The sequence below is a fragment of the Corvus hawaiiensis genome, chromosome 4, assembly GCF_020740725.1.
Source record: "Corvus hawaiiensis isolate bCorHaw1 chromosome 4, bCorHaw1.pri.cur, whole genome shotgun sequence".
NCBI lineage: Eukaryota > Metazoa > Chordata > Aves > Passeriformes > Corvidae > Corvus > Corvus hawaiiensis.
This window is the reverse complement of record NC_063216.1, coordinates 66,740,530-66,764,877: the sequence shown is the minus strand read 5'-3', so window position 1 is coordinate 66,764,877 and position 24,348 is coordinate 66,740,530. Positions and strand designations below refer to the sequence as shown.

The following is a 24,348-nucleotide window of genomic DNA, read 5'->3' as shown; positions in this document are numbered from 1 at the left end:
AGTTGAAACCCATATATCTATCATTTAACCACTGGCACTATAAATAAGACCTGTGTGTAATATCCTGAAGCTATTTAATTCAGTGGCAAAAATCCAACTCTGCAATGACACCAAGATTTCACCTTCCATATCTTCAAACGGATTTAGAGGCAAACAGGATTTACAGGCAAAAGTTTTGGATTGATGGCCAGAATTTAGATGTCCAAAACCATGCTGAATATAGAAAAGCCATAATGATTTGAGGGTTGGCAACATGCCCTGTTGAGTTTTAATAACAGGTTAAGACAGGAACTGTTTGACACAGAAAGAATAATTAATGAATGAAAACACAGCATATTACAGAATTTTTCAATATGACAGAAAAGATGTGACAAAAAGTAACAGATAGAAGATGCAGCCAGACAAATTCAAACTTGCTACTACTCCTCTGAAACAATTCAGAGTATCAAGCAGTGGAACACACTTGAATCACACTAGATTATAATCTCATTTGTCCACTTAAGAGCAGGCATCTCTTTCAAAAATATGTTATAAGCCAACAGTAAAGGTTACTGGGCTTAACAGATGGCATATTACTGACTTGTTATCAAAGGTTGTCAGGTTACATGAGCTCATGCTCATCTTCTACCTTTAAGCTACAGGAATGATGTTTCCTTGCAACTATAGATTTCCTTTTCTCTTTCCTGGGTAGACTGACTTGTCAATGCAAATATTTATTCTACGATAATTTATCTAATACCCCTTAAAAACAAGCTCTAGAGTGGAAAATAACCCATAAATCACAGTTCTGCGAGAAGAATCATGCAATTTACTTAAACAATCTTTTCTTAACCTAACCACTGCCTCTGTATTCCATTTACCTGCCTCTTGTATTTAATACAATATGCCCCCATGCTACTAGACAAAAGTCACTAAGAGGAACACTTACTTTTTGGCAAATCCCCAGTGCTGGAAGCTGAAACCGTTCTGCTCCTGTCATGAGATGGGCTGCTCTCCTCTCTTTCAGTTACAGTTGATCCTTCAGAAACAGCAGAACCACAAGCTACAGACTCTAGAGCCCCAGAGAACACCGACGCTGAAAATTCAGAGAACTGGGACTCTGGAATTTTATGACGTCCATTTGGCAATTCACCATTAAACTGTTCATAGGAGCTGCTATAAGAGTAATCACTTTTTGCATTTGGATCATCAAGATTATACTCCTCTGGATTTGGACATTCTTCCTCTTCCTCATCTTCATCTTCAATCTGTTGTTCCAATAGGAATGGGCCGTTCACAATATGGCCATTTGTTTTGGGGGATTCTATCCACTTAGGGTCTGTAGAGTCAGTGTTGACAAGTTCCTGCTCAACGTCATCGTCTTTTTCAGTGTTTTCCTTCTCTGTGTCTTCTTTTTCATCCTGATCTTCTGCTTCACCTGAAAAATTTCAGTGAGCAACACATTACATCATACCTCAATAAATCAGACCAAAATTAGGCATTCACCATTTTTAACTCTTCAGTAACTACTTGACTTCTGACATATCACACAAGGAAACACTGAATATCACTGAAATATGCAAACCTTAAAATCTAAATTAAAGGCAAAAGAAAGGACTAATAAGGCTGTTGGAAAAATAAACAATGGGAAGTGGATCAGGAGGGAACAATCCAGAAGAGAATAATGTTATGAAGAGAAGATGAATGAGGCCTTGAAAGCAAGATTTAAAAATCCACAACTCAAACTGTGTCAGCAGGGAATCATCATAGAAGTAGGAAAATTCTCAGTAAGAGCAGAACAAAAACAAACCAAACTGAACTACAGTCTCAGTAGTTACACCATTATCAGGATTGAAAAGTTGACAAGAAAGTCAGGGAAGCCAGAATGGAGCTGGACCATAATGATTATGGTCTAAGTCACCAGGATTAAACAGGAATTTTAACAAGACATCTCAAAAATTTTAGTGAAGAAGCTGCAATCATTGCTACCAGACAGATCATTAAAAGAAACACTGTAAGAAGAAAAGGGGAAAGCGATGATGACTCCAACTACTACAGTAATATTACAGAAAACAAATACATCTTATTGTTCTTTTACTTCACCAGGATATTCAGTTATTCCACTTAATGTGGCATGATGACTGTTCTGTTGAGTTTTCTATGTGCTTTTTCGAGTTGTTTATAGCTACAGGCTACTATTGATGGTTTTCTTCACTTCTGTAGTAGGTTTGACTTTTCTTTACCTTTTTAGGTTTTGTAGTTACAATTTTACCTACAGGAAAAAACTAACTTAATAATCTAGGACAGTTTGGGAGATTTTGTTCACTGCACCAGATGCAACACTGCACAATTACTTTCCCCTCTGAAACAGCAAACTCAGAGTCAATAAAAGAAAGTAATACTAACCATCATCATTTCCAGGTTCTTCATCTACTACTTCTTCTATATCAGCTGTTTTTAGTTTCACCTCTGGGTGGTACTCATCTTCTTGTTCATTTGATGGTACAGCTGAGGTTACATTTTCTTCTATCTTTTTCCTTTCAGCTTCCCGCTCTAGCTCTTCTATTTCCTGCAGGCGTTTTTCTAGCAGCTCAGCTTGTCTCTTCTGTTTTTTCTTCAGTTTTTTCTTTTTGTTTTTGGATATTTTTCCAACCTGAAACATTAATACCAAAGAAAGAAAAAATACCCCATAAACAATTATTTTCAAGGCATCTCACACCAAACTCATTTGCCGTTTGATTACCATTTTTTTGAAAATACTAGATGGCAACTAATATAGTAATTATATTGCTTTTTCCAGTTTACTACAAATCAAGAATGATATAGGGTTATATGAGGCAAAAATCCACCAAAATTTTACACAGTTAATCATGTTTTTATATGGTCATTATTAGACAGAAGAGCAAAATACATCTATACATCTAAGATGCCACAGTAAAATTCCTATGATCCTATAACCTTGAGTAAGCATAATAATCCTAAACTTCAATCCAGATTAATAGATGATACTGTACGTGGAAAATAATCTGGTATCATATTAGTTGTTTGCATATAAATTTAATACATAATTTCTCTCTGTGTACAATGCAAGTAATAACCAGCAAAAGTATTCTGAGAAAAAAGACATGAGAAAACTAAAGAGACTGCAAATAGTGAATTTTAAACAAATCTGGTTTTTTCTTGTGAAACGAAAGCATTTTTATTATTCCCTTCTGGCCCAAAACATATGAATTACAAACAGCAGATGGCCATCATGAAGTTTCTCATTTTATATAACATAATGATTGAAAAACTCAGGCACAACAACAAGGAAATGAAAAATGAACACAACAGAGCTAAGATTGAAACACTCCCTTACATTTTAACTGAATTGTGACTTCTATTTTTACTACTTGATAAATAAGATCTATCCAATTTTCATTCATTAATGTTTAGATATCACAGTAAGAAATCCTCATATAATTAAAAAATTAAGTCCAAGGAACAGAGAGAAACATTTCCTCAAAGGTTTATCTGTTAATCCTGTTCTCTCTGTAAGAAGCCAAGGGATAGTCTAAAAAAGACCGTCAGTTTCACAACAACCCTGGTAATTTTCATCCATGTTGCATGCCCATTGAAATGATACATGTACTGTGCACACAGAAAGCAGGCTGGACCAGAGATATTTCTGAACAGCTGTATTACCACTGGTCATTTGCTATATGCATATGGCAAAGAGATCTTTCAAACCTCATAAAATTGCCTCTCCTTAAAGGCCTTGATGATTAAGGCCTTTATGCCCTTAAGATATCTGCAATGCACAATAGTTAGTGCATTCACCCATTTTTGTCAGGATTTGAACGAATGGATGATTCCTCAAGAGAATAAAATGGCAGTCCGTAACTTAGTTTGACACAGCTATAGAACTATATGTCTGTGAGGATTTCCATCACAAAAATACTGTGCTTAGAACTGGTAAAGCCAGAGACATGAAAAGAAAAATGTTCTGTGAAAGATAAAAGCTTTATTCAAAGGAAGCTTTTAAAAAGGGTCGAGACTACTAACAGTCTAATATCTACTAATACCCACAGAAACACAGAAAATAAGATAATTAAATTGTGTTATATAACAATACTTACAGGCTTTTGTTGTGGAGCTGTACTCACTAAAAAGACAAAAAAAAATTATAAATAAAATTAAGATTTTCTTTTTCAAAAACAACTCTATAAAAGCAAAAACTAGTAGAAATAATTTTAAAATATTCTTAAATAAATAAGGCAGTGTTAAGTTTACTTTGTTAGCCAGATTTTTTACTCCTTACAAGTACGTGCTGCCTGAAATCATTTGATGTCTCCATTAGAGCATCTGGAATTAAAAGAAGCTAACAGCAATCTGTGTTCACTGTGTTGTAGTTGGCAAACAGTTTATGAAATTTCAAAAAAAAAAGTCTGAACCATGAAGAGTGGATAGAAAACATCAAATGACTGCTGAGCTGTCACAGATTAAATGGATATAGTCAGCTGGCTGAGCAGGTAGAGACTGATTAAATAATTCAGGGAATATTAGCAAAGATACAACTACTGTGTTGTACCCAACAGAAAAGCCAAGTATTCATGTTTTTTATTCTGAAACAAGGCAGTTTGATTGCTAGGGCTGGAGGCATGAAGAAGTGCCTAAGGCAAAAAACACACCATATCACAGAAAAATCAGCTCCAGCATAGACCTCTTCCTGAGCACCTCTGAGTAAGACTCCATCAGTGAGTGGGTCTGATGAGATTGCAATGCTGCCTGCGACATGCACAGAACAGCACCACAAGCCACACAAAACCTCCCTCCAGTGATCAAAACCAAAAGAAATAACCAAACATGGGAGACAGAAGCAAAGTGAAAGTGAGCAAGAGGAACTGAACGGGGGAGAACTTCTCACAAGCTTCTTCAGACACACAGGCCTATGGCAGTTAAGGAATGCAAAATAAAATACAGCATTGCTTTACAGGTTGAGATCCTGCTGCTGAGCTCAGAGAAAAACCTGCCTGAATACCCCTGAAAGGGCAAGGTTTTCGAAAAGGTTATTAAACCTCAGCACCATCACTGCTATAAAAAGGGAAATTATACACAACTTATTCTTGCAGTGCTGTAAAGAAAACACATCTTCAGCCATATATTTAATTACAATTTGCTAAGAACAAAGTGTGATAAGAACCCCGTTACTTAAAATAATATTTATTTTAATGTCAGGAAGCAATATAAAAGCTGCATGAACAAAAACAAGTTATTTCCCACACATATAACATACAATCTCTAGCTATGCGATTATACATTATGTAAAATTCAATATAATATATTCACCATTTAAACAATTTTTCATCTAAAAATATATAACGCTGTGAAATGGATTCTGACCACTGTATTTGTTCCTGATACAGAAACTATTTTTAGCATACCTCAGAGATTTTAATCTGCAATATATGTTCTGACAATATTACAAAGGGAGTTATTTCTCCCTTGCCTGTAGCTGATGTGCTCAACAGGCAAATTAGTAGCAACCATAGTACTAAAAATACATAGTGCATACTACTAAAAAAAAAAATCACTAGAAAAGCCACACTTCCTCCTTGTCTTCGCTGATTGCTGTGAACTTCTTTACCTTGATTTCTCCTAGCTAAACATAAGGTACAGCTCCTATCTAAACTCTTAGCAAGCTTAACCTAAAACATTTTATACCACTAGGAAAATGGGCTTACCACAAGTTCAGTTAGGTACAATAAATTCCATTTTTAAGGGTGAAAACTATGAATGTAAAACTTTTCATTGCATCTTAAGAATAAGTTACAACAGACAAGAAGGCAGGTAATTCCACAAGGACACTGATGAACTTGTAACGGAACTACACGTAATTTAGATAAGATTATTAATTATTGTCAATATTAGACATGCAAGCTTCCAGTGTGACTAAAACCCAGGCATTGAAGCTTGTGGGATGGGAGGGGAATAAGTTTATACCAATAAATCTTTTTCTGTATTGGGTGACCCTGAAAACTTGAATGTGCAAAACCAGTAGGAAAACATTTCTCTGATAGTTTCCAGAGCAGGATAAGAATTAAATAGGCATGCATCTTTCACATGCAATTATTTAAAATGTGAATTTTCATTGAACAAAATACTGTTAGCAATAATATACTGATGGTAATTTACTACATTGCATTTAAATATCTTGTTCATACCTGCTGAGCCAGAGGGGGGAGGAGCACCAGCTTTCTGCCACTCGGTAGCTTCAGCAGCCATCCTGCGCACGTAGGCATCATCCACGCACATCAAGATGTTCTCTGGCTTTATATCCGTATGAATGATCTTGCACTTGCTGTGTAGGTAATCTAGACCCTGAAGTACCTAATAACAACAGGATTTTCAAAAAATTTGATTGAAACTGCAATTAAATTTATTAAGAAACTCAGCCTTCAGCTGCATTTAAAAAAAAGCCTGATTTTATCCCAATGCTCAAAAGTACCCAGAAATTGGAAAAAATATAGTACCAAGTAATAGCATAACAACGTAATTTTCCAGTGCAGCATGGAATTACAGTAGTTTATGAAACAAAATGGATGCATAGTAATACCAGTACAATAACTGAATTGCTTAATACTCAACTTTCAAAAATCAGTTTTTAAAACATGCATAGCACAAGTTTTGTCCAAGGAGAAAAAGAAAAAAATATCTGTATTACCTTTAATAAGCCTTACCAATAACCTGAAAGCCTTACCAAACAATGCCACTCTCACTAGTCCAAACAGTTAATTCCAGTCTCACAAAAATTAAAGCTTTTTAATCTTTCAGGACTAAGCTCTTCCTCTTTTCTCAGGTATGAACTGTTTCAATTACTTGGAATTTTTACGTTTGTCTACATTCAAAAAGCAATTCAGGTTGGAAGACTGTGTGACTCAAACCTTCGTCTAAGTCATACCACCTTCAGAGTTGTATCCAACCTCAGAATCAGACCAGCCTGCTCAGAGCCTTCATCCAATTCACTTCCACCTACCTCTCAAATGCAGAGTTGGCTGGGCTGTGCACTGTCGGCTGGGTAAAAACCTGAGTGGACACCAGGCCCAGGAGCTTGGTGAGGAATGGAGTTACATCCAGCTGGTAGCCATCACTAGTGGTGTTCTCCAGGGCTCAGTACTAGGGCCACCCCTGTTTAATACCTTTATCAATGACCAGGACAAGGGTACTGAATGTATCCACACAGAGTTTGCAGATGACACCAAGTTGGGCAGGAGTGCTGATTTGCTGGAGGGCAGGAAGGCTCTGCAGAGGCATCTGGACAGGCTGGATGATGGCCTGAGGCCAGTTGTGTCAGGTTCAGCAAGGCCAAGTGCTGGGTCCTGCCCTTGGGTCACAACAACCCCAGGCAGCACCACAGGCTGGGGCAGAGTGGTTGGAAAGAGGCCATGGGGAAAAGGACCTGGGGATGCTGGTTGATAGTGGCTGAACATGAGCCTGTGTGTGCCCGGCTGGCCAGGAAGGCCAATGACATACTGGCTTGTGTAAGCAGTAGTGTGGCCAGCAGGACCAGGGCAGTGATTGTCCCTCTGTACTCAGCACTGATGAGGCCACACCTCAAATCTTGTGCTCAGTTTTGGGCCCCTCACTACAACAACTGAGGTGCTGGAGCATGTGCTGGGAAGGGCAACAGAGCTGGGGAAGGGTTTGAAGCACAAGTCTGATGAGGGAGCTGGGGGTGTTTAGTCTCTTAAAAAAAAAAGGAGGCTGAGGGGGGACTTCATCACTCTCTAAAACTGCCTGAAAGGAGGTTGCAGCCAGGTGGGGGGTCACTCTGTTCTCCAAGGTAACAAGTGACAGGACCAGAGTAAATATCTTCAAGTTGTACCAGGGGAGGTTTAGATTGGATATTAGGACAAATTTCTTCACTGAAGGGGTTGTAAGGCTGCCAAGGCAACAGGTTGCCCCATGAAGTGGTGGAACCACCATCCCTGGAGGTATTTAAAAGAAGTACAGATGTGGCACTTAAGGACATGGTCTAGTGGCAGACTTGGCATTGGGTTAATGGCTGGAATCTAAGCTCTTTCAGGTCTTTTCCACCCTGAATGATTCTATGCTATGTTATATATATGCTTTCTCCTTGCTGAAACACTTTCTCCTTATGATTGCCTCTCATCAACTTTATTTTCATAGAATAGCAAAAGAACATATTTTGAAAGAACACATCCCAGTGAAATGTTCTGAAGTCTTTCAACTTGCTAACACTTTGACTCTACAAAAACTTAAATACAGACAGACAGCAATTTTTTTAAAGAACAGGTTATTTTCATTTTTCAGAGAGATACCATTTTTGTTCATCACTATCATCATGCTAATGGTATTATTTCTTACTCTTACAATGATTTACTTTCCAGATTTTATTAAGAAGCATGACATGTCAACCAAAACTGCAATTTAATATGAGTATTCACACCTATGGAAAAGAGTCATTCCTTCAACTTTTTATTCTCTAAGGCAGCTCAGGAAACTCCCCTGTCATTGGGAAACCTCGGTTAAAAAACACAACCCAAACCCCCCAAAAACCCCAGCGTGCAGAAGTGCAGGCTACCCATTAAGATCCTCTTGCAAATCGCACTGAGATGAAAATAAAATTATCTTATCTTAGATATTAGTAAGAGTTCAGTTTAAATATTGTTATTCTAACCTTCAGACTGTAAACAATGGTGGAAAAACCTAATGAAAATATTAACAAAACTTACCTGTCGAATTATGCTTTTTACACAACGGATAGGAAGGCCTTGATAATTAGACTTGATTATCCATTTTAGAAGATGATGTCCAAGTACTTCAAAGACCATGCAGACATCTGGAATTTAATTAAGGATGACTTCCAAATAAACTTGTTCATGAGATCAACAAAAATGTTTGCTTCTGTTCTGGCTAAAGGAATCATCACCCCCTTTAGAGGGAAAACGGTTTCCCCTAAAATGAGCATGGTAAATGCTTTGGTACGTCATTTCAATTATACAAAACCAGTATTCAACTGCAGAACAAATTAAAATAAAACATTTTAATTAAGCAAATCTTGTCCATTATTTCTACATGTTAATAACAGCATTAGGGTGAATAATTAAAATAAGTAATTGTAAAAAGTAACTAATTCATTGTTGTTTTCCTTGAAACAGTTAAAAGTACTGATTTGGCCTATCATTTCTAGTTTTTAATAAATTTTAAATTATCTGAATAGGAGGTTTTAATAACAAAAGTGTGCAGCAACCATGTTTTAGAAAATGAACCATAATAAACATTATTTTATTAAGCTCAATATAGTCACTTGACAACAAATACTAACATAGTAAGAGAATGGATCTCTTAAAACCTGCAGTTTTAACTGCCGAGAATAATGGCAATTACCAAAGAACTCAAGAACAAAAGAAATGCAGAACTCAGAAGCAACATGCAAAAAACACCATGACAAAATATTTGACACAGCATTTACTACTGGCCACTGACAAGAGGCAAACAGTCAATTACCAGGGCAGGTTATTAGGAAAAAACAAGATGTAGGAACTTTCTGTGATTTGTGGTTCAAGGGCTTCCTAAGTTAAGAGACACTTAAGATGCCTGGGTATGCTATCTTTCTATTGAGAAAATCCTCAGATATTGAAGCTAAAGTTTCACTATCCATATCGTTCTGGCAAGAAGTTATATACAACTAGACTGTACTGTATTAATCCTCAAACATGAGCTGGGAATGACCTTAATGTACCTGGAAATCAGAAAGGATATTAAAATCTTAACTACATGATACTATAACCTTGCAAAGAATAATGTAATACAAATAACAGAGTATTAATTGATGGATACTGCAGGAAAATCTCAATGAATTAGACTATCTCAGAGACCATTCATATGGAACTACACTGCTAGGAGAGAAATCTTACCTAACTTCTCTAAGTTTTATTTAGTAGAGTCTTGGCAATGATCTTAAGAGTCACTGCCTTGTGTCAAAATGAGACATACCTTGTCTGTCAGTTTATCACACATATTCTTCTCAGGTACCTACATAAAGGTAACTCAAGTTTTGACACCGACATCCCCTATACTGAAGTTACACAAACAGTAAAAGGTCTTAAGACTGGTCAAAACACACTGTGAAGAACTGTAACACAACTGTTGCCAACTGTTCATCTCATATCACATTCCTGAATTCCTGTATTAGAGGAGACACTGAATTTCCCACTCACATCAACTGAATCCACTCAGAACATTATAAAACTCAGTTCCATTCAGAAGAGGAAACAGTCTTGGTTACTTTACCCCACAATGAACAGTAGTCACTAGTAGAGCATACAGCCATCATAAAGGATGAGCAGAGCACATCAGTTCTGCAGGGCTTTTTAACTGAGCCCACACAGTCAAGTTGCAAAGCTACAGAGATTTCAAAAAGGCAGGACACTGAAACATTCAGAAATGAAATATAGGCCACCCGCCCACAGTCCTTCAGACCACTGCTGCTGCAGACTCTCCAATGCACATTCCTGACATTCCTTGCACTTACAAAAGTGTTAAGCCTTGCCAGTAACCAAAAGAAAAGGGGATGTAAGGAAGTAAACAGCTGAGAGGGAAGGGGAGGCCACCAAGAAGGAAAATGTAGGAGGAATGGCAGAGGCAGGTAGAAAGAGGGAGGGTCACATGAAAGTGATGCCTACCTGAAAAAAAGAGATTGCAACATTTTGCTGGGAGGACTTGGACAAACTCAAGGGACACTCCATACTGGAGAGACAACTGGAATGGGGAGAAGATACAGAGCAGGCTCAGTGTTGGGAGTAGGTATGCAAAAATGTGACTGCTGTCTGATTTACTATCCTGATCTGAAAAACATTAACCTGAAGCCAGACTGTCCAGAACAAAGAGTTTGGGAAAAGCTGTGCATTAACTATTAGGAAACCAGCCTTTCAAGTCCCAGGATCCTCCTACAGCACCAATAACCTGACTGATGAGGAGGTCCAAAAAGTCCTGCAGCAAAAAAATCCCTGAAGCCCACCCAGCAAACATGCTTCTTGTGAAAAGCACTTTGAAGCAGCATGGGGGATGTCTCCCAGTGGGAAACTAAGCACAGCAGCAAAAGTGAGAGCAAATGTAACATTAACCAGCTGACAGACTTAAGTTCTGAGAGCTGTTCTTTCTTCACTCAAATCCTACCTGTAAACTATCTATCTATCTACAAATACACATTACTCGAACATTTAGAAATGACAAAGGTTAAAGGCTACTTAAGCTCTAGCACCATCACTGAAGTCTTTAGGATGCATCTCAGTTGCTTTTGGATTGGCAGCATTTAGGCACTATGGCATTTAATTAATACTCTCTATTTTCTGGAGATACATTTATTACAATCATTGTAATGTCTGATTGGTGGGAATGTTTTCTTCTTTATTTTTTCCATTTGCCTCTCCAAACTCTTGTTCCATTATGTGATTATCTGAATCTTTCATTAAAAAACTGCTATACTCAAATGAACATTTATTATGTCTCTAATAAATGTCCACTGCAAACAAACATAATAATTTACACTTACTGAAAACACTAAAGTGCCCAAGTTCATGCATTCTGTTATTTCATGAGAAAGTCATAACTGCAATCTACGTAAAATATACAAGTAGCTAAAAAATTATCAACCTAGTGCAGCATAACATATTATTAAAATTCCTCTGTATATAAACACTTGCTACAGCTCCTAAGAGAAAGATGACAGTTTGCAGTCACACAGTGCAGGCCAATGGCTCTGCACATTCCCAGCTCTGTTCTACATGGTAGAACAGAGCTGGGACAATTTTCCCTGTTTGGAAGCTCCTTGACATTTTGTGGTATTAACCATCCAAAGGATTCACCCACCTCTCTTCTGTCTTGCTTTAGCTTTTAAATGCATTCCATGACCAATAATCAAGCTTCTATGAAGCACATGTTGTTTTATTTTATAGTCAAGCAACAGATATTTAGTGACTTGCCCAAAGGAAGCTGGAAACAGCAAAGCATGGAAGAAATCTCAAATTACTCTACTTCTCTAAACCTGTGCAACTCAATGACACTATTGTAGCACTAATAGGGCATTTTAAAAAGCAAACAGCACCAAAACATTAAAATCAATTACCTTCTCCATCCTAAGAGAACCTACACCAAAGATTATTTTCCCTAGAAGATAAAAAGGAGCTGATTAAATAATCAGTGCAACCAACTGCTGCTCAAATAATCCAGGATGCACAAGCTGTTCACAAGAAAACTCTAAGCATAAGATACCTGGTGTTCTATTTTTGCTGGCAGTCAGGACTTTGACAGACTTCCAGCTGTAATTTAAATTTCAGTCCAGTTATCAGCCCATCCTGCATGTATTTGTACTTTTCTGGGAAATGTACTTTTCAGTAAGGCAGGAACATTTGCTTTCCATATAAAAATTTCTGTACTGCCAGTTTTCAAGATGAAGGTAAAACTGAAATAGAATAAATCAACATCAGCTGTCCAATTTTAATCTGCCAACACAAAGCTACCTGACCCCTTATTTTTCACTAGCACATGGTCTCTTTTGGCTTTGTCAATGTAAGTGCTATATTTCAAAAAGAAATAAGTTTGGATATGCTTTCAAAGTATTATCACTAACAAAATTTACTCTTCACACCTAGAAACAGCCCTCACCTTTAATACAGTTGTATATATACACGTGAATTTTAGCAAGAATTTAAGAACATTATTGGGAAATTGCTCTGATAAACCGATAAGAGTTATTTCTATGTATAGCTATTAATGCATTATCCTACTCCGTATTTCGTATTAGTGTTTTACAATAAAACAGTAGATCAAAATTTTTGGTTTCTAAAAACAACTTAATTATTCTTCAATTGTACAACTGTCAGATGAAGACCTGAAGTGCTTTGGTTGCATTGTATTTTAGTGAACACAGACAAAATACAGATATTTATATAACACTTCTTCATAAGCATCTCAGCTCAAACAAAAACCTATCTTTTGCAGCACAACAGCAGCATGGAGAAACTCAACCCAGTGTTCTTTGCCTCACTGTGTTACACAATTTCCTTGATCACCATTTATATTTTAAATGGCTACTAGCAACTATACGGTTTATTTCAATTCTTTTTAATTTGATGGTAATACCCAGGACAAAAGCAGACCATACTAAGCAGAACATATCCTTCTACCACAGTAGCTGACCACTGAAGCGACCAGGAAACAAATAAAAATGGGGCAAAGGAAAAAGAGATAAGACACCAGTCTGTAACTGAGAATACTTGACCCCACACTCTCATTCTCACCACATACCCAAAGGCTCCACAACTAACATCAAGAGATGGATGAATGGGATGAAAAGTGCTTGCACACTTCTCTCTGGAAGGATGCTTTCTAGTGAAAGCATATTTCAGTAAATTCACATTTACTGACAGTCACCTTCTATACTCCTCTCCTAGAAGGTGAGAGCTGGTGAAAAGTACCTTAATCTCATCTGCTGAAGACTGAAGGCACATCATCGAAATCAATGTATAATTAAGCTCTCTAGAGCAAGAACTGTCTTTCTGGCAATATGACATCATGAACAATGAGGTCTGCTACTGGGCTCCAAAACACAATGAGCACATACATAAATCCAGCAGTAACAGTAAATGAAAGCACAGTAATATAATAAGCTGCTAAAATGCCTAATATAATTAGCAAGGATAACTCAGTTTAGCTCAACTCTAAAATCAAATGTATTTACAGACCCAAAATTTACCCCGAGAACAAGTCAGTTATATTTCACTTCGTCTCCTTTTCCACCTCCCCCCTTTTGTTTTTTTAAAAGAAGCATTTGAAGGCGAAGCTTCACAACCTTTGCCAAAAACAAGGTTAATACCTGGCCAAAAGATGATTACATGAACAAGAGAAGCATCTCCATGACCTCACACTTCCCACAAGAAAACAGAAATCAGCTTTTTCATGACACTGACAATTTCTCTTTACCAATCTAGAACAAAAAAATATTTCTTTTAAGCTTCAGTTACTACAAATGTTTTCAGTAAACTCTAGTTTTTAAGTAAACTATCTCCAGTTATACCAGACTATGACAGGATACATGTGACTTCTTTTTTAATTTTGCACTGTGTTTAGAAAAGCTAAGTTACTTTCACTCCAGAGAGTGCCTTACACACTGCACTTCTCCTTGCATATACATATATTTTAATCTTTCTAGTTTGTAAATGTGAAGTAAGATTAACTAGAAAAATCCAGCACCAAATGCTTACTTATTTCAGTAGAATATTTTTAATGAGAATGCCATGTTCTTAAAAGGATATGAATTCCATTCATTCCAGAAATTTTGAAGTCATCAATTAGCTGTACAACCATATCCTTGTTGGGATCATTAGGGTCACTTTCACGAACCTAAACCAAGAACGCAAACACTGACATTTTAGGAAAAAAATCACTTTAAAATACTAATTAGTTAGATTTCCACATAAACAGTATTTTGGAGCTTCAGAAAACATGGTAACACATAACAAGCCAGATGTTTACAGGAGAATATGTAAAAAAAAAAAAAAATCTAAAACCAATTCTCTGTGTTCTTTTTAATCCATTATTACTGTTATTATTGTTATTGAACACTGTATTGCAATAGTGATACTTACACATTTGAGCAACTTTATTTCATCCAAGGCTGTCTCTGTATAATGCTGGGCACTTTTTACAACTTTCATTGCAACAAACCTTTTTCCCCTTGAAAAGAAAAGATACATTTTCAACACATATGCTGAGCTAAAACAAACATACTTTGAAGGTTGGGAAATTTTAAATAGACTATTTCATAGTCTAATGCATCCTGACAGAAAATGCTGAAATTACACTTAACAACAACTTTTAGCAATACTCTGTTAACAGCCTAATTTATTGAGTATTTTGTCTCCTTGATGCTAATGTTTCTAAAAGAGGAATCTGCTTACACATTTTATCATTTAATGAAGGTAATTACATTTTTTCATTAAAGATACCACAGAAATAAAAATATTAGCTTATTCTTGCATGCTCACGGCAACATGCAAATTCAATAAACAAAGCTAATTTGTCAAAGAAAATAGAATTACATTTATTTCTGAGAGCTTTGATAAACTACACCGCTAATCAAGAGCTAAATAAGACTGTAGGCATCTTTCTGCACAAAATGACAGTAAACAGTTACATAACTTTATCATGCACATAAAACAAAAGTTACTGCAAACAAAAGACAGTAACATATTATGAAAAAAGTATATGGAAATAAATAGTTTTCTTACTGCATATCCCAGCATAGCCACACTGTAGAGAAGTGTCCCCATCCTAACTTTCTAATAACATGATACCGGCCATTGAAAAGATCACCAATTTTCACTGGATGATAGCCTCCTTTCATGAAAAATAAGTAGAAAAAAGAATATTTAGAAAACAAACAATAATTTTCAGGTTTTCAAGTAATTCTCTCATAGTACAAATGTTCCTCTTCAAATTGTCCTGTACTATAAATAGGAAATCTAAAGAAAACTTTAATGTTAAAAATTCTGCCTTGCTTGGCCTGGAAGGAAAAAAATCATGTCCTGTAACTACTGTAGAGTTTATTCACCCTTCTCTCTTATGGCTTTTATTTATGGTAATATTACCATCTGTTCTCTATTTCCTCAGGCTTATCTTCCACTTCAGAGACAGGACAGAAAATATCTACATTATTTCTTTATCATATTTGAAGCCTCTCCAGTCAACGTATTTTGGATGATTGCAGAATCTCAGCAGAGATTGTTTTAATTCCCATTTGCTTTCTAGTAATAAAAGCAGCAATAAAATACTTCCTGAGAAAATGTTATGAACAATGCAGGATTTATTGATACTCTTCTACTTGGCTCCTGACCCACAGTAGCAATGTCTTTTTCTCATCTCTGAAGGTTTTACAGTGAGGAGGAAGAAGAGAAAGCAGGCAGCTCTGGGCTTTGTCCAAACTGCTTTTTCATTACCAAAGTCTGCAGTCCAAACTTACACCGCTACACAGGTTCTCCACAACTCCATTAGGCAGAAAAGCCAACAGGAGAGGGCAAGCTGAAGCTCAGGTTTCTAGGAGGTGTAATGAAGCCTTTTATTTCCTTTGTATTTTAGGAGACATTCCTACTCCTAGTTAAACACAGGGAAGACAATGAACACCCAAGATTTTTATTCAGACCTTAACACACCAACAGTAACATCCACAATTCTACCTAAATTGCAAACAATAAAGCTGCACCATGCAACCCTCCAGGACATCACCAGCAGCAGACTCAGAGCAGCTTTCAAGGAATCACTTCTTTGTCCCTTTCTGGTCCTTCACAATGTCATGCCCAACTGTCCTTTGGCAGGACCCTCAGTTATTGAATCATTAAAACCTCAGACTACTTCTGTAAGTTGCTGTATCTGTTTTGAATCCCCTGAAAATCTTGTTAGAACTGGTTAAGACAATAACGTGAATTTATAACTTAATTCCTTGGATTTAAAACAGGCACTTCTCTCTTATCTCCTTTTATCTGTGGGAACAATGATGTCCAATCTGGATATATTTATATTCTTTCTTTTGTTAATAACATCTTCTGCCTTAACAGAAGTTCAACAGTTTTTTTATGAACTCTCTTATGCTGCCAGAGCAGATTAATAAAGTTAACACAACTGTGCAACAGAATTATAAAGATTACATACTCAGGAGAAGCTTAAATGACGTGTTGTGTTAGATGTTGGTATGTCTAACAAACTCTAAAACACACACAGCTTTGATATATATGTGCTAAGGTGTAACTGCAAGCTTAGCAAACAGCAGACCCTTCCCTTGGGGAAGACCTCCCCACCCCTCCCATCACTGGGAAGGAAATATTCCTGAAAGCTGCCAGGACAACTCACCCAGCAAACTAAAATGATACTTTAATTTCCACTCCCGAGTTGTGCCAACCTCAGTAAGGATGCCCACACTGCCAAGCAGGAACTCCTTATTTCCAAATCAAAAACCAGATCACTTTTGGAACCCCTGATGGGATTTACTGTCAAGGAGAGAAGGGGGGACATGGACTTACTGAGAGTAAGGGCTGTCTATTATACTGTCCATTTACAAAAAGCAACAGTATCAGCCACATATGAATCCCAAGTCTATTGCAGCTTCATTATTATAGAAATTTTGCTGAATAAATGCAAATACATGAATCTGTACTAATACAAAAACTAAAAACAAAACTAAATTTTATTTTGTCTATTTAAGCATCCTTCTAGTAACAGCTGATGGAGATGTTTAACAATCTGGATAAATATGATCATTATTTAAGACAGTTATTGACTGGTTCAAAACAAACAAACAAAAATATAATTACTTGGTAATTTTTTTTCCCGCAAAATTCTATGCAAGATGATGAAGTCATAGATGCCAGAGGAAACTTAAGAGAACATACAGGAATTCTACCTTTCCATTACTGAAAAGGTTTGCATTTGTTAAGTGAATCAAATCTGATGACCTGCAAAATTTATATGAGACTTCTACACAATACACCATCACAGATAAAAATATATTCCTATAAATAGTTTAGGCAAACAAGTGCCTTTTAAGTCTGACTCTACAAACAGCTTTTGGCATACTTGTGTTTCAAAGGGTCAAAAATAATCAAAAACTTGTGATAGTTTCTTCCCATCACAGACAGAAAACAGCAGAGGGGAAATAAGAGAAAGACTCCGAAGTTAATAAACTGGGGATTGAGAAGTTATTTTAGTAAATTCTACGTGTTGGAAGCATAACAATACTATATATGTAAAAACCATGTTATTTTGGTCCCTACACCACTGTCATAACTAATTATAGCAATACATCAGCATATGTGACAGATGCCAACAGAGGTAGCATATATAGCATACAAGTATATATATTTCACAAGATACTTTCCACTGTCCTGAGTCACAACAGGAGCAGTTTTGGAAATAATCTGTTACCACTCCTCTACATGTTATTCTCTGATTATTCATATCAGCAACATATGCGTGTACACGTTGTGGACAACCAGGTAACAACCCACTTAGTTATGTGTATTTTAAAAAACGGTGTCATGCCATGATTAATGTAACCATTTAGTCGTCCATGGTAACGAAAGTATTTCTAAATATTAGTAACAAGAAAGCATCCATGCAAAATTAACAAGCTGATAAAAATTATGTGCTTTTGGAAGAACAATACTGGCATTTGAAAATATACAATGTATAAGTGGCACTGCTGATAATGTAACCAAAAAAAAAAAAAAAAACCAACCAAACCCTGTTGTACTATTCACTGCAGCACACACAGAAAAAAAAGTGTCTCTCACAGCTAGCTAGCTACATGCATGCAAGAAAGAGGGTCAGAAAAATGAGTTCATTATTCCTGAATGTCTCCTGAATGTGTTGGTAATTGTAGCTGGCTCGTTCTATGTTTGTATAGGGAATTACTCCCTTTGTGAACTGGATGAATGGGAGACATCTCCGGGGGCAAAGAAGATGATCAGAGAAGCAAAAAATTCCAATTACACCCATGGCACAACACACTGTTGAAAAAAATCTCCAAGTGTTTCAAGGCTTTTCAGAGAAGAAGAAAATCTAGCTTTATAAGGTACCCCTTGAAAAAATCATTCAGTTGGACTATTGGTATTTCTATTCCTTAAACAAATAAATATTTGAAAAGCATGTTATGCAAATTAAGTGACACAAACAGAAGTAATGTCACAGATTTAAACAGGCCCTGGAGGAAGCCCCCAGGGAACAGAAGTTAGTCTGCTTTTCACAGACGGCTGTTAGTCAGTCTCTTTCACATCAGGTGCTAATACAAATTGATCCATTTTCCTCATTAAAAAATACTACTATGACTATTTACTAATCACCATGTAATGTGGTCAAGATGCAACCCAGCACACAGTAACATACCTTAAAAATAAAATCAGTAACAAAAATACTCAGGAAGTACAGCTAAGAGGCCATATGTTGAATTCCTGAAAAAAATAATTATATACTCGTCATCAAAATTTCCCTCCTATGAAATTTCAGATTGGGGTTGAGAAGAGATAAGTATGCTCTGTGCCTCAGTCAAAAATCCTGGAAGACTGCCATTTTGAAGACCAAGTTAGGAATAAAAGAGACACTCCAATAATAAATAGTAATTTCCAAATCTTTGTCTTCCATTCTGTAAATACAGATTAGGCTACCCAAAACAGAAAAGGATATTCAAGCTAAAAAAAAAATCTCTCAAAAAAATGGAAAATGTATCTAAATGCCATTCCTGGAGTTCTTTACCAAATAACTTATTCATTCCCTATACAGAATATAAAACATATAAACAAATCCCAATGTGGTCATGAATTCAGATCCTTATGGTGACCTTCCCTTCAGTTCCACATCAGCAGACTGAAAGAAGGAAATGCACTGCTCAGTCTTACAGGAAATTAGGGTCACAAAATAAGTAAATCCTCTACTGAAGCAAAAAAGCACTGCTCTTGCAGAAACAAGTAATGATCATGACATCCAAATGGACCAAATCTTGAACCATCTTTAATATACTTTCAAAAATTCAAAGCCTCGGGATCAGAAGAATTCAGAAGAACCTGTATGCATACAGGAGTTCCCTTTAACTTTTCAGGAAGCCTGCAAGTATTTTTAATGTAACACGTAGTTTATTTTAAAAGTATACAGATCTCACTACTGACCTGCTCCAGTTAAACAGGTAACTCATAAGCAGGCTCTCAACTTAGACTATTTTTTTGTTTTGTGATCTAGCTTCTGCAGATGGTGACTTTTGCAAGAGATATTGGAAAACAGACAACAATGGATTGTTTGAAATTAAATGCAGCCCTTACTTCGGGAAAGAATTAAGTGAGAGCTTTGAAATGCTTAATCTCAAGGAAATACGGATGTTTACAAGTACACAGATGTTTAAACAAATCCTTATTCACTGATGGAAGATGTTAAGGACACTGAAAGAGTTATCTTAAGGAACAAATGTGTTTTAACAAAATAATAAAAAACCAAAATACCGGAGCATGGTTTAGCAACATGTTTTTCTTTGCCCTGCCACAGACTTCGACATTTAGTTTGAGTTCATTCTTTAGCTTTCACTACTGGCATTTCTAAGCCACTTACACATTTGAAATATAATATACTAATAAAACTCCTTACACCAAAATGAAACAGTCACTTTCCATTGTTAAATCTGAAAACATTAAACACTTGTTCCAGGCTGGGAAGGGGAATTCTTAAAATAGCACATTCCCAGGCTTATACAGAAACTTCTGATAAGACAACATTATCATATTTGACACAGGAAGTGTTTCTTGGTATGAGGAATACAGAATAACAGATATAGTCAGTGTCCATACAGTGCTTTTTGACTATTCAAAAATACTAATCTGAAGTGATAGAACTCTGATGTAAGTAAGTATATTTGTATTCTTGAAATCTACTACAATAGATAACCCACAGTTGATAAAACTGTTATATATCATTTTTTATGTAAGTACAGTGTACATTCTACCCTAATGGGAACAGACTTGCAACTTTAGCAGTGACATTAAAAAAAATTTAAGTATTGACACGGCTGTACTGCAGTCATGCTTTTACACATTTAACAGTATTTTAAAACTGAATATAACCAATACAAAAATTAAGGAAATTGAGTTAAAATGAAGATGTAGAGAGCCTCAGACAATGCTGAGAGCTGTGGAAGACACCATGTGGAAAAGAAGCATGTAACACCTTAAGCTAGTGCAAGTGTGAGAAGGAAGGAAAAAAAAAAGATACAGTTTAAAAAATAATTTTAGGTAATGCTGTTAAAGGCACCAAGGCATTTTAGAACCTTTTGGAGTGTGAGAGGGGTTGTTTGTCTTGGTTTGGGTGTTTTTGTTTCTCTTACAACTCACATCAATCAAGGGAAGTTTATTCTCTATTCTTCTAACTAGGACATCAGGAAGAATACAGGGATGAAGTACTTCCATATTTATTGAAAAAGGTATAAAGAAGCTGTGGCTAAGTGAAAAATTAAAGCTGAAGACAATTATGCGTTGGGACCTGAAATGAAGAGTTGTTCCTAGTTCTTGTATAAGCAAATTCCATAATTAAAGATCAGCTCTTTAAAAATCCCTCAAGAACAAGAGCCAAGACTGGCATGACAGCGTTTACCTCACCGCCAGTGGTGAATTGCACACACCTTTACAGTAATCTGCAGGATCCTCTTGCTCCTCATCGTCGGACCCTAAAATCTCTTCCTCTGGCTCAGGCGGGGCGGGCTCCGGCAGGGGCGGAGGCGGGGGTGGGGGTGGAGGCGGAGGTGCAGAGGGAGCTTTCTGCTGAGGCTCTGGCCTGGAAATGGGAGAGAGAGCACACTTAGTAAAGAGCCTCATCACTAGGGTAGCCCAGCCCTTCGGGGGGGATGAAAAACCAGTGGGAAATAAAAAATGAAAAAAAACCCGTGAAGCATCTCCATTCTCATTGTCACCTTTTGTATCTCCCTTGGTACACTAGGGAGGCATGGACAGAGAGGAACCTGGCCAAACCAAGAGCAGGTCTCAAGTGAAAGAGCTTGCAAAAGATACATGAAATACATAATCAGATACAGACAAGCTTTTGAAATTCCTGACAAGCAAATGAGATGTTAGACCCATCTTCTTGAGCACAACTGGGAAGTATTTTTTCAAAAAATATCAAGTTATTCAGAAGCTCCTGCCTGCTAGCTGCAGTAGGAAGGATCTCATGAATAGACAGCAAGAAACAATCTTCTACAGACACTGACCCAAATCTTAATGCACTTCTCATTCTGTAGCTGCTGCCAACACTATGGAAAGCTGTATCAGTATACAAAATACTGAAAACATCTATTAGAAAGTAAGAGAAAAAAACTGATCTTCCTAGGTAGTCTACGATTCTCATTCCAGAGCATATCACATGCTTTAATATGCACTAATTAATTAAAAAAACCAAAACAAAATCACCAAAGCCTGACACCACCAACCAAGAGATGGGTTTTTTCCTTGTTTTGCAGCTCCAATTTAAAAAAAAAAAAACAACCAAAGTGAAATATATTTTATATCCTGTTCCGAAGAAAGCCATACTAGGTACAACTATGAACTACTCACATTTCAAAATCGAGCATTTTCAACAGACTTAAGTTCAGGGTTGAAGTGACCTCTTTGTCATATAACTAAGAAAGCCTTCCCCAAACAGGTTGGTGCTGTTATTTTTTGTATTCATACCTCTTACAAATAAAAAGTATATACTTTCCAAATACAATTTCAAAGTAACTAAAAGCATTTGTGCCATCAAAAGCTGCTATAACTTACATTTATATCTATTTCAAATTAACCACATCTAAAAAACCCCATATTAACAGTATTTTATCCTTCATGTCATAAAAAACCCAGAAATCTGTAATTTGCTGATGTTTCAGAATTAAGATCCGAATACTTCCTTGATCATGAGTAAAAACTGTACTTATGTTTATCCCACTTCTAAGTCCCCTTCCTCATAATTTCTTTTTCTTCTTACACACTGCAATTGTTCAAGACAGACAGAGCACTTGGTGTCAAAGAGAACATGGTTGGTCAGAAACAAATTCCAATGGCAACATTCACCACCTGCACAGCAGCTGCTGTTACACCTTTGCTTTATAAGACATCACTGCAAGCTGCATGGAATACCAAATTTATCTGCCTGCTACCCCTTTCAGATAATAAAATTCTTCAATCAATAAATGGTCAGATTTTAAAAGGAGTATTTTGAACTAATTTATCAACGATTTAAGTTACGATGAGAAATCTAACGAAGTAAATAAATTTATGTAATTTTTAACCACATGAAACTAGACAGAATAGAAGAGAAAGAAGGGATCCATTTGTAGGAGAAACAGTAAATATATTTGCAATGCTCCTACTTAAATTATGTTGGTTGTTTGCCTCCCTCTTTCATTTCTGGCTCCCTACAGAAGTCTTTATCTGGTACACTGAGAGGAAAGTAAACTGCAAATGCAAGGTGCAGCAAATCCTCTGACCAGCTAATCTTACCACAAACCAGATTACTGGCCCTCCTGGTTTCATGAACCAGCCAGGTTTCAGAGTGTCAGCAAGCTGACAGCTCCCACACCTGACCTGAAAGCTTTAATCCAACAAACCATCATATAAGGATCTACATTACAAACCCTGAAACTTCATCTGCTAGGCACAGGACCATTTTGGATACACAGATCAAGAGCTATGAACTCTTAAAAATTAAAAACCAATGGTTGGACTTGATGGCCTTAAAAGTATTCTCCAGCCTAAATGATTCTACAAGCAGCAAAAAAGAACGCATAGTGAAATAGTCTGCACTTCATCAGTATATCTGAAAGCAGCATGCCAGGAACAGAGGCACATCCATCAGTGCCTGGACTCCTTATTTTGGATGGTACCATCATCTTCCTTTGTTCTGACCACAAGTTTCCATGTTACTATTTTGGTCACATGAAATGGTACAACTATAGAAAGCCCAGAGTAGGGTAGGGAAATGCAATATGGGGGTGTAAGTTCAAAAATTCGTTGAAATTGTGCTGATTTTGGTTTTTAAAATGACAACTACTTGCTCTATTTCTTTACATGACAGATTTTAAAGAGAATCAGAAGCATTTCAGGAATTGAGATTCACACATTTTGTCACTCATTTTCAAATAAATATTAAGCCATTCCAAGAATCTCCCTCTGAGAGAGACAGAAGTATCCAGCACAGGATTTCAAAAAAACCACAAGATAAATTTATTCCTAGGGAAACAGGTTAAGAAAACAGGGTTGGCTCTGAGTCTTTCTCAAGCTACTGTATTTGATTTTGGTTTGAAAAGGGTTATTTTTCCTGTCTTCAATCCCAGTTGATTTTTATATTCAGGACTGCTTTCTTACTGTCCTTTGTGGACATCAGGAAGAAAGGAAGGATACTACCTTATTTCCTTCTGGATTTATGATTTTTATCTGCAAATAACAAAACACTGCTTTAAACTGAGGAAGATCTTTGATTTGTCCATTTAGCTTTGCTTGCACCTTTTGGAGCAATCAAATATTAGTACAGAAACATGAGGGAAGGAAAGCAACATGCTGAGTTACATCAGTCTGACTGCTAATTCTGCATTTTTGGCAATTTTTTCCTCTAGTTTAGAATTCTTAGCAAGAGATTCTTGTTGTTCTTTAGTTTTGTTCACTTTTACTTTTCTAGGGTATATGTAGAGATCAAGCCTTCAACACTTCACTTGACAGCTTAAATTCTGCCTACAGGTTGAGTAACTCATCCTGGCATCCCCAATCCAGCTCTTCTGCCAATTCACAGTTCCACAGTGTTAGGAAGGACATC

The 24,348-nt window shown here is 36.6% G+C and overlaps 1 protein-coding gene across 5 annotated transcripts in view; it reads right to left on the bottom strand.

Moving 5' to 3' along the window:
- Nucleotides 1-24,348, bottom strand: part of SRPK2 (SRSF protein kinase 2) — a 137,088-nt gene that overhangs the window by 22,271 nt on the left and 90,469 nt on the right. For 4 of the 5 annotated variants that reach the window (XM_048302413.1, XM_048302416.1, XM_048302415.1 and 1 more), the window contains 9 exons: nt 21,191-21,342; nt 15,273-15,381; nt 14,631-14,718; nt 14,298-14,385; nt 8,715-8,821; nt 6,183-6,348; nt 4,098-4,123; nt 2,386-2,632; nt 929-1,417 (listed from right to left, as the gene is read on the bottom strand). In XM_048302413.1, coding sequence (XP_048158370.1) covers nt 929-1,417; nt 2,386-2,632; nt 4,098-4,123; nt 6,183-6,348; nt 8,715-8,821; nt 14,298-14,385; nt 14,631-14,718; nt 15,273-15,381; nt 21,191-21,342 — 1,472 coding nt within the window. Of the gene's footprint in view, nt 1-928; nt 1,418-2,385; nt 2,633-4,097; nt 4,124-6,182; nt 6,349-8,714; nt 8,822-14,297; nt 14,386-14,630; nt 14,719-15,272; nt 15,382-21,190; nt 21,399-24,348 lie in introns of those variants that run through there. The other variant, XM_048302417.1, reaches the window with a different exon arrangement.